At 42.9% G+C, this 11,345-nt stretch overlaps 2 protein-coding genes across 2 annotated transcripts; one reads left to right on the forward strand and one right to left on the reverse strand.

The window, feature by feature from the left end:
• Positions 1-6,245: 6,245 nt before the first annotated feature.
• Positions 6,246-7,493, reverse strand: CCR75_007331 (uncharacterized protein; the record flags this gene model as incomplete). The annotated part of the gene is made up of 3 exons (XM_067965392.1): positions 6,246-7,126; positions 7,199-7,280; positions 7,348-7,493. The coding sequence occupies 3 exons, from the start codon at positions 7,491-7,493 to the stop codon at positions 6,350-6,352; spliced, it is 1,005 nt and encodes a 334-aa protein (XP_067816846.1). The 3' UTR covers positions 6,246-6,349.
• A 1,094-nt stretch (positions 7,494-8,587) lies between these two features.
• On the forward strand, positions 8,588-10,099 carry CCR75_007332 (uncharacterized protein; the record flags this gene model as incomplete). The annotated part of the gene is made up of 1 exon (XM_067965393.1): positions 8,588-10,099. One exon carries the CDS (start codon positions 8,588-8,590, stop codon positions 10,097-10,099), a length of 1,512 nt encoding a protein of 503 aa, XP_067816847.1.
• Positions 10,100-11,345: the final 1,246 nt, after the last annotated feature.

The raw sequence follows: 11,345 nt of genomic DNA on the forward strand, positions 1-11,345 counted from the left end.
TTACAGCTGCGAGAAGTGCCGATGCGCGGTCTGTGATGATAATCCTATGTAAAGAAGTGCCTGGCTGGATGGTGGTAAGTTTGGTTTAGGCCTATGTGTAGTACTTTTCTTCTTCATCTCGGAGAAAGCCTAGGCCCATTGTGAATTGAGAATTGGAGCTGGTCATGCCAATAAAATACAGTAATGGAAGATGATATCTGTTTCTTTTGTAAGTGCAAATCACGAGGATTGCATGATGATATTGTTTAGCTAGTCGAATGCTTGCTTTGTGAGCAGAAATAAGTGCTGTAATTCTTCCCTGGTTATCTGAATCCGACAAATACATGAAACTGTCTCCCAGATCATCAAAAAGTGCTTGTAGGGGTGTTCTTCCTGCTAATATCTTATTTTGCACTTTGACTCGTTCATTGTAGATGGTCTGAAGGCAAGCAAGTGATCCGCAGTTTGTTTTGCGTATTGTTGACAAAATCCTCAGTGGTTTAATGCCAGCAAGATTCGTGTTCCTTACATCCTTTGCCTCCTCAAGCTTCAGCTTTTTGTGGGATGGGTGACTAGATGGATAAGAGGGAGGTTCATGATTATGTGGTGGATTTTTCACCTTCAGAGTCCATACTCCTATCTTTTGGGGAATTTACACTAAGCAAGAATGGGAAGTCATTATGCCTGGTTGATCTCTGGCGCTTCCGGCTGTATGCTTCTACCAGAGACACATGTTGGCCACCACGATCACATTTGAGATAAATTGCCTTTCCTGCAACTGAACGCAGTTTAGTGATGGCACAACCATGGCTGCAAGAAAACTCCTGCGCAGCTTTTAACAATTCCTCACGGGTGGTATATTCTGCTTCTGGAGTGTAGCGGAGCTTTATGTGTTGACCCATTTATAAAGGTTGCGCCACCAATAACTCTGGCTTATAGAGCCGTAGGTCTCTTCTCTACCGAGATGACCACCATAGATAGTATCGTGTGCCTCCTAGAGGATTCAGTACTTGAATCCTCATCATGAGAAACAACGACACGCGGAGGGTCCGCGATGTCTGTGCAATAAAGCAACAGGTTGTTATCGATAGAAAACCGACGTAACCTTGCACGCAAACGTGCCGGCAATTTAATACCTGAATCCGAGTTCTTTAAAGCTCGTAGCAGAGCTACACACTGTCCATCCTTGGCGTAAGCCGACGGATTAATTCAGGAATAGGCTTCGAGACAGTCGTTAAATATAAAAGCTCATAATCCGGCCTGCGTGATAACGCATCGGCCATAGCATTATACTTTACCTCGAAGTTGTATTCCGCGAAAAAGGATAGCCATCGGGCCATTCTCTGTGAGAGATGGGGCGACTTAGTTGCCGTGCGAAATGACGCGTGATCTGTATATATCACAAACGGCTTCGAGCCGAGCAGATAAATTCTGAAATTGACAAGAGCATACTTCATAGCAAGTAACTCTTTGTCATGAACTGGGTAGTTCTTTTCCGCAGCTTTAAGCTGTCTAAACTCGAACGCAATAACACGTTCATGCCCATCAACATCTGTTTGTAACAAAGCACTGCCGATGGCAGAATTGATGCGTCACAGACGACACTGAAAGGCCAATTTGGGTTTGGCAGTGCCATAATCGGGGCATGGATAAGACTATCCTTAACTGCTCGGAAGGCATTATTTTCGGTGCTAGTCCAGCACCATTCTGTATCCTTTTTAAGGATATTATTAGATAATGGCCTAGCAATATCAGCTTAATTTTTGCTATATCTGTGTAAATAATTGGTCAGACCCAACCAATTACGCAGATCCTTTTGGTTCTTAGGATCCGGCCAATCTACTATGGCTTTTTACCTTAGCGGGATCCGCTCTGAGGCCTCGCTTTCCAATGAAGCATCCTAAAAAAGGAATTTCGTCTGCGCCAAAAATGCATTCAGATACATTGGCATACAATTTATTTGTGCGCATGCACTGGAGCACTGCTCGCAAATGGTCTGAAGGGTTTACCATATGGACAGAAATATCATCGAAATAAGCCTGTGCATAACGTCGATAAGGGCGAAACATTTGCGTCACTAGACGAATAAATGTTGCCGGGGCGTTGGAAAGCCCTTGTGGCATAACCAGCCACTCCCATAACATGCCGCTTGGAGTGCTAACCGCTATGAGCGGGATATCGCTAGCTCGCATGAGCAATTGGTAGTAACCATCGACTAAGTCCAATGCACTGTACATTGTACATCACCATATTATTCTGAAGAACATTCTTTTTAGGAATGGGGGTTTGTGCTGGTATAGTGACAGCATTAAGCTTATTATAAGCATGTACAATGCGCCATTTACCATTTGGCTTTTTGACAAAAATTGTCGGTGTCGAATGAGGAGATTTGCTCTCTCGTACCGTTCCAGCCTCGTGCTCAGCACGGAAGAGTCAATGACGTCACACTGCTCCCTTGGTAAAGGCCATTGTCTTGTGACACAGTATTTGGTTCAGGGATTCAAGTCAATTTCATGACGAATACCTCTATCCGGAGGTAAAACAGATGGTGGATTATTACATACCACATCTTGGAATTCCTTAATCAAGGAAGAAAAGGGGTCCGCAGGATCTTTAAGGATCGATGACCCATTTCGCGCAATCAGTGCAGCTTTTGTGTCATCCAGGACAGCCTCGTCTAGAAGTGACGATGAGTTTAACTCAATTGTTGGTCGAATGACCACCATTTCAGATAAGTCGCCAGCCTTTAAGGCTCGACTGCACTCATCAATAGACATTTCGTCTAGCTCTATAAGAGCATGTAACGAAGGGATTGCCGCAAGGCTAACTTCCCCCTCAATGTTACCGGTTACACCATTTACAAGCGTAAGAAATTGCTCACTCGTATGACTTTGTGAGGGTATACACGCTTCGTGTCCATCCTGTCTTGGAGTGGATACAATACGCCTCTTAGAGGCCGGGACTATCACGTCCCCGGGCTTTCCAGCCTGTATTATTTCTATGCAAGACATGGTGTCTAATTTGACATCCGACAAGGAGTTAGGTAACTCAACTTCCTTATCCAGCGAACGTGTCGCTTCACGTGCATTAGAAGGGTTTGACCCAAAATGCCCTGGCGAACCGCCAAAAGTGTCACTATTGACACTCAGTATGGTGCCACCTCGACCGACCATACTCGGTGGACTTAGACGTGCCACTCCACGTATCTCAGGGGGATTGCACCCTTGATGATTCGGCCTTAGGCCAACAATGCTTTCAGCATTTAGTGAATCGTTATTATAACGAGTGTCGCTCGACGGAGTACGTATCGTTCCACTTATTTCTGCTGAGTCGGGCTCAGAATTAATGTTTTTTTTAATATCAGAATTTATTAACTCAGACATGCCAATGTCTAAAACACTGACAGACTCATTCAATGATCCGCGCCAATAGCGCTTTTGTTGCCTAGCAAAGGTGGGTTCTTGACTCTCCAAAACTTTGCTAAGAACATTGCACATGGCGCCTAAGGTCTTATACCTCCAATCGATCCATGGCTCATGGTGTTCTAACCAGGCCATACCAAGGATGAGATCATATCTCGAATCCAAATCAAGAACGAGACAGCGTTCCATACTGCCAAAGTCCCGAAACTTAATACCTAAGTTCAATAGGACTTTAAGACCAGTGACACGAGTCCCAGTCGCTAAGCGAACAGTGATTGTATCACCTTCATGCGCCTTAAGCGCCTCGACGTATTGTTGACTTCCTTTAAGGGAAAGGCGTCGAGCATAATTGCAAGACACTCCTGAGTCAATTAAAATTGACCACGGCTTATCAAAGCCCTTTACAGTCGCTTGAGCGACTAGCAAGCCAGGCTTGTACTCTCGCCCCGTGCCATTGAGCACCGAGGTAATTGGGGCTAGGTTCTGTTTATTCTCACCTCCTTGAGGTTCAACAGAGCCTAGGTCTCCCCCAGTAGGGCGCCCGCACCTACTGGGGATCGACATTTTTCCGCACCGTACCAGATCTCTCGTATAGGTCGGAGTTGGAGCTCTTTCGAGCTTTACGCGAATTTCGAAGAGGGCAGGTAGGACGTAAATATCTCGTGCTTCCGCACATATAACATCCACGGATGGTCTTATGCTGTTCCACTGCTTGAAGAGCTTCTTTTCCTTCCTCAAGGAGGCTTAAAATCAATAAGTTCCGGTCTATTAGACGGTACCCATGTGCTTGAAGAGCTTGTTCGGTAAACAGGCGTGCTAACGCGAGCAGACTTAAAGTCAAACTCGGCGCGTAGCGCTATGGCAACTGCCTCTCCAAACGCAGCCGGATGAGATCGGAACAATTCCGTCCTGGCAACGCCCTCATTGAGACCCCCCATAAAGATGATTACTACAATTGCTTCTTGCACCGGGTCTTGATGCATAGATGCAATGATAATTCTCAACTCCTGGACAAAGTCCCCTAGGGTTCTTTTACCCTTTCGAGTGGCTAGTTTTTGCCGTGCTCGCATGCGAAAAGCTTGATCGGGCGGTGCAAACATGCGGGTCATTTGCTGTTTCAGCGAATCCCATGAGGGAATAGCGTCGTTTATGGACGTGCTGCACGATAGTGCCCACTCCATGGCTCTACCTCCAAGTTTGGAAATGGCCATAGCTACCTTTTGCCGTTCTATTAAGAACAAGGCGGAATCAATGGACATTCCCATCTGCTTAATCCAAAAAAGGGAGATTTTCTCCCTCTTTTCCCTCAAATGTCTTAACATTAACAGTTAGAGGGCGAGCACTCGGCTCTGAGTCTAGTACAGACATGAACCGGGTTGGCATACATGCCGCTAAGTGGTTTTGTACATGACCGATCAGGGAGGCTTCGTTCCGCATGAAGGCTTTAAGCCTTGCATGGAGGACCTCTGGTCCGTGGGAAATAATAAACTCCACGTGCTCAAGCCCAAATAAGGTTTTGAGCTTGTCATAAGCGGCGCGTTGCGCTTCTGACAATTCTGGAACCTCTTCCATTTTCGTGAGAAATTAGACTCGTAAAGACTCAGGCGTAGATTGACTACGAGTGCTACCAGGTATAGCGGAACTACCTCGCTCCTGAAGTCAGAGGAAGACTTTCAGACTCAGAGAGTCACTTAGCTCTATTGAACTAATGGGCTTAACAACTCAGGGAGTCGTTCAAGCTATTAAAGCTTAAGGAATCCTAGTTCAAGGGATTGAGGGGTTCGTAGAACCAAGTGGCAACTAGTGCCCAGTTGTATATACCTTATAAAGGCTTCTATCTCTTACAGATCAATGCGCAAGCCTTAGAAAGGCACTTAACGCTTTAAGATCCAAAGGGGATCTGCACTTTATTTAATTATTTAAAACTATAAACCTTACCCTAACTAATTAAAAATAGATTTTGGCCGCCATAATAAATAATATAAGTAACTAACTATTTTATATTAGATAAGAGGGTATTTTACCCATAAAGTAAATGTACCACAACAACGGTTCTCAAACCGATGTGTGCCCCATTACATGGAGAGAGCATTATCATTTTGCAAGTGAGGGTGGTTTGTAGTAGTGAGTATAATGTTAAGTGCGACTTGTACTTTAGAAAAGGTAGTGAATTTAACGAAAAGGTAGTGGTTATAACAACTCCCTATATTTTTAGCAACATCTAAGTGTTAATTTTGTGTAACTATACACCAGGCTTCATCGGCAAGTGTCTCATAAATTTTAGTGTCATATCTGCCGCCAATGATTGTGTAGACCCAGGTCTATAAAAAGACACGACAACAAAACGACTAGATGCGCTTATTGTATTCATCTGCATGCTTAAATGAAATACTAAGCCTGCTGTAAATAAAGCAATTATTTATGCTCTATATTGCTGAAATTTTTTAGCTGAGTTATAGTTCTCGCCTTGCAAGGTACTTAAGTAATTGGTAGACTCTGTTTGCGAGTATCGACTAAAAATTTTCCAGCTAATCTCTGCTAAATATGTACTATAAGAACATTCGACAGTTAATTTTCATCTGCCACAAACTCGGGGAGACACGGTATCTGATTAAAATGATCTGTGAATTATCGCTAGGCGAACAGACGTCGCATTGAATTTGGCAGCTTGAGGAGTAATTACATACAAATATCTTCGTGAGATTGATCTGATTTGAGAAGGCGATACCATATGCGAATAAAGTCGACATAATTAAATAATAGTGCTACCTTCAATAAAATGGAAAGCGTCAAGCAACATTAAGTGTTGCTGGATATGTATGATTGATAGACAAACATTTTTTTAGTGATTTTGGTGCATAATTATTTTCAGAATAAATTAACTTCAATTTTTTTTTTTGATCGAGTAACCTCAAATCGCGGCTGTATAAACGAACTTCAAAGCCAAATCACTTGCCGACTCTAAACGCATCAAGGTTAGCTCCAACATTCTTTGGGGATTTGGAGATGACTATCGATAGTTCATTGTCTTTCCTGAAGTACGTTGTGATAGCAAACGTGACGCTTGCATTTTGTTTTAACGTACATGGAGCAGGCTGCGATCGTAAATACTTTCCGTTCACCTCGATTTTGATATCAGTCCCATTCGTTTGAGGGGCCAAATAAATTGTTGCATTGACCACATACCATCCAGCGACAAGAAAACGTACTCCGTATCCATTTTTAGTTGACGCAAAACCGATTCCGATCACCGTGCTCCACAAAACTTGCCCCTTATCGTTCAGCTCCGCGACATTATCCGAGGCAGCGTTTAAGCGCACCACGGCCTGGGCTTTATTCATGCTAGCAAGCTCTGTCTCCGCAGCGACGAGTTTATTCTTTACTTCACTCAAAGCCTCCATAACATCTACTCGCTTCTGCTTTTCCTTGTCTAAAGTGTTTTTTGTCATTTCCAGCTCATCTTGAAGATCCCGAAATTTGGCCTCCAGTATGTCAATTCTTTCCAATGCGACTGGCTTCAAATAAAATACATACTTTGCCGTCCACGCAGATTGAAGTATTCGTATTTTCACGGCTAGTTCCAATTGAACGGCATCATCTCCAAGAAGCGTCAGCTTGCGGCGTATTTTACTAGAGTTCACTAAATTGGTGGCTTGAGTCATAACGTCATTTTTTAATGCAGTCTTTTCATCACGGACTAAATACTCTAAAGTATCTTTAAAGACCTGAAAGAACACGTTAGATTCGCAAGAAATTATAAATACTCCATGGCGTCATTACATCCATGTCATGCGTACCTTTATGTATTCAATAAGACTTGCATTTGGGATTCGATTTGTACTCGTGACGTACTCTTTCTCGTCTAAGAAACCGGAACTCCTGCAAATGAATTCGTTTTTATCGAACAATTGAGCCTAGATGGAGAGGCATGAGCGATTCTACCCACCACTGCTTCTTAGTCGTACGATCTTCGAGCGTTAGTTTTAGCTTTTCGGCTTGATGCAGGATCACAAAGCGGTACGTTGACGCTGGAGGCGGGCCAAATGCCGTTACTCCGGACTCCATGGCTTTCAACGTGATCGTATTGTTCATTGCGCAACATTCAAATCACATTTCTTGACTGAAAAATGAAATTTGAGAAAAAGTGTCATGCACAATCAAAACTAAATATTAGTACTTTGTGATTAATCTTTAAGAAACAATAAAATTATATCCGATTTCATAGTTAGAAAACGAGGATGCCATGGAAATGGCGTTCATTTGTGCAACGCTTTCGACAAGATAATTGTCACTTGAGCATTATTGCTTGGAGAGTGTCCTGCATTTGCTAACGTCATCCATTCATTCACTACCAGCTGACAATTAAAAACAACCCCGATTTCAGAAAATTGTATTATTGTAGGTTATCATTTGGCAATTGGTCTCTACACTGGTGACACGGTTGCTATTTAATACTTAACCGTAGGCACAGAAACGTTTCAGAGTAGCTGAATCTTGGGTAGGCTTCGTGGTCATTACTTTATGCTCTGTCTTTCATGAGCCTCGAAGGTCTTACTTTCAATTCACAGTTTTCAAGTATGACGCCATATTCAAGCTTTACCATTCTACAATCCATAAATTAACGCAATCGAAAATTGTAAAAAATCTAATAGATCCAGCGCGTATTGCAGTCAGCATAGCATCTACTCATGTCCGTACGTCGAGCGCAACATCTTGGTATCTTCGTTATTCTATGCCTTGGACAAATGTGTGGCTCAGTCCTGCACACCAAATGAATCTGATTCCTTGCCATAAATACCTTCTGCCGTAAGCATGTGAACAATTCTGTAATTCAACAAGATCAGCGATTTTAACTTAATTTTAGTATGTTGCGACACTGCCAAGTTGATCAAAAAAATGATGATTCAGTTGCTGTGCCCTCTTTTGTGCAATCAAATGACCTCGTCACCCTATTAACCAAGAAGGAAGCCCCACCACTTTTAACTAAAAAAACTCTTACGTAGAATACATGCACGCGGCCTGGCAGTGCACACCAGACGGTCAAAGATTCAAAGTGTCACAACATTAGCCGAGGCGTGGTTACGTTTTCGTACGGTAGGCAAATCCTACGACTCGAACCTCCTTCTAGTCCGATAAAGGCCATATCCTAATTTTTCATCAAGACGTAGAACCCGACGTTTGTGAAAATGGCGACTCAATCGTCGACTCGAGCTAATAATAATAACCCGACACCAAGCATTGAAAATCCCTATGAAAATTCGGGTCTTGCAATGCCCAATCGAGCTTTAAAACCCACGTGGATCGTGTATTCGTCCGTTTGTATCTCTATGCTCGAAGCTTTACACTACGGCTGGTCAAACTCACAGATCAATCTTAGCACCTTTAACAATACGAATGACTGCAATGCGCGTCCCGTAAAGGAAGGAACGTGTCTCATGTTCCCGGGTCATACACACACGACGTGGACGCTATTGATGAATGCGTGGATCGTAGGTGGTATGTTTGGTAGTCTCACGTCGAGTTTTCCATCCAATAAGTGGGGTCGACGGACTACACTGCGATATAATGCCATTATCATGATCCTTGGGTCTGTCATTCAAGTTCTGGCTCCGAATCCCACGTGGTTTGCCACGGGTCGTTTCGTCACGGGCGTGGCGAACGGTATTGCCATGGCAGTCGTAAATACGTTTCTCAACGAGATCTCGACCCCATCGAATCGTCATGCATTAGGCTCAAACACGCACTTGTCCGCGACATTAGGAATCTTTGGCGTTGCCACGACATTCTGGTATTGGAACACATCTTCGGGATTCCGATGGATTGCAGGAATGCCCATTGGTCTTGCAATTAGTTTTGTCATTTTGTCCTTCTTTTTGATGGTTGAAAGCCCCGTTTGGCTCGTTGCAAATAATCAAGAGGACAAAGCACGACTTGAATTGACACGACTGTATGGCGCCGAGAATGTCGATGTGATGATGGGATGGATACAAGCCAACGATCGTCGATTGAAGCTGCCGTCGACACTAAGCAGTACTTCAAATTGTAATCACACGGAAGATACGTGGACAATCTTGACGTTCCAAACGTTTCGAAAGCCTCTTGTGATTGCATTAGGATTGACGTGTATCAACCAATTGATTGGCATTAATGCTGTTTTTTTCTACTCGTCGTCGATCTTGAAAGATGCTGGAATTTCCGATTCACGCGTTGGTCTCATGATTATTGACGTTCTAAATATTGTTCCAGTGCCCATTGCGGCTTATTTGATGAGGACATTACGGAAGCGCACGATGCTATTTTCTGGTATTTCGGCCATGGCACTGTGTTGTATTGGCCTCACTCTTTCACTCGTGTACAACATTGGGTGGCTCTCTGTGGTCTTTCTTGGTACCTTTGTGGTAGGATTTGGCATGAGTATTGGCCCGTTATTGTGGCCAATTATTGCAGAACTCTTTCCGGATTCGGCTCGTGGTGCTGCGGTCGGAATTTGCGTGACCGTGAGGTGGATCAGCACACTTGTCGTGGGCATTGGCTTTCCTTACGTCGAGGAGGCCGTCACGAATTACAGTTTTGTGCCATTCTTTGTCACGTCGATTCTGTCAATTATTTTTATTTACTTTATGGTACCGGAGACGTCCAATATGACGATTGACGAGATTCAAAATGGCTTTCGCAGTAAGCGAAGTAGCAACAGTTAGGTATTGAAATTTTACGAATTTTATCATTTGCAGTTTTATTAATTAAGTTAGATCAGCCAATTAATTGCAAGGGAATTTTATCGTAGTATTGTTCCCGCGTCCGACAACCTTCCCATATAGTCTTGCCTTTAAGCTTAAAATTTTCTGAGACACATTTGTGTCGTCATAATTATTCAGATGTCCATTTATTTAATTACAAAACCTCTACTGTAGTTTTTGTTAGATCTTTGGTGTGGATCAATTGTATTGGGTGTTCATTCCATTAATATTATCTCCTACGAGAGGAAATATATAAAGAAGTACAAAATTAGGTAATTATCACTATCAATTTTGACTTGATAGTTCCGATTTTACCAAAAAAAATTGGTGATATTGACGCAAGACAGTGAACCGCTCCTAACCGTGCGTAATGGTGCAGTCTTTTTACTCTTACTCACCGCTACGGCACGGTGTTCTTGCACTTTATTCCGCTCGCATTGCGTATGAGCCTAAGCGTCTTGGCACCTAGAGACTTCGTGAGCATCATCTGCCAATTGCATCTTGATCTCGAAATACTTTACCGCAAACCGTTCCGCATTCCACATTCTCTCGGATAAAGTGGTGCTGAATGTCGAAATGCTTCAATCGAGCGTGGCAGCCATAGTTCTGCGCCAGGGCAATCGCTCCTTGGTTGTCCTCTTAGATTGTAGTACCCGTTTTCATATCCTTTAACAGCGAACGGTCCATAATGTAACGGGGTGTATCGTTACATGAAATTAACACTTAAAGGGTGTTAATTAATATATTATTTAAAAGGTAGATACTATTTGCAGGATATTACTTTATTTGGTAATATTCAGAATTCTTATCCATAAATAGGTATAGACCATTATACCTATTTATTTCGCAGACTAATCAGCTGTAGGAGTAATCAAAGAGAAAGTTACAGATAAGTTTGAGATAAGAATTCATTTACATGTTAAGTATTAGATTATAATTAAGCTAGCATTTACAAAGATAGAACAAGAGACACTTAATTATATTTAATACAGTTTTTATTTTACCCTCTTAAAGCTAGTTGCCTTATGAGAAGTCTTCCTCTGCACGTACAAGTGTACGTAAAATAACGTAAGGCACCACTCCCAACTGAAGCAGTGCGAAATGGACTTGTACTGAAACAGTACAAGTCGCAGTGCCCCGTTACACCTGGTAGCATTTTGTAGTCCTTCCAAGGACCACATTTCCCACATCTAACATGTACATGATA

Source organism: Bremia lactucae, linkage group LG14, assembly GCF_004359215.1.
Source record: "Bremia lactucae strain SF5 linkage group LG14, whole genome shotgun sequence".
Classification (NCBI taxonomy): Eukaryota; Oomycota; class Peronosporomycetes; order Peronosporales; family Peronosporaceae; genus Bremia; species Bremia lactucae.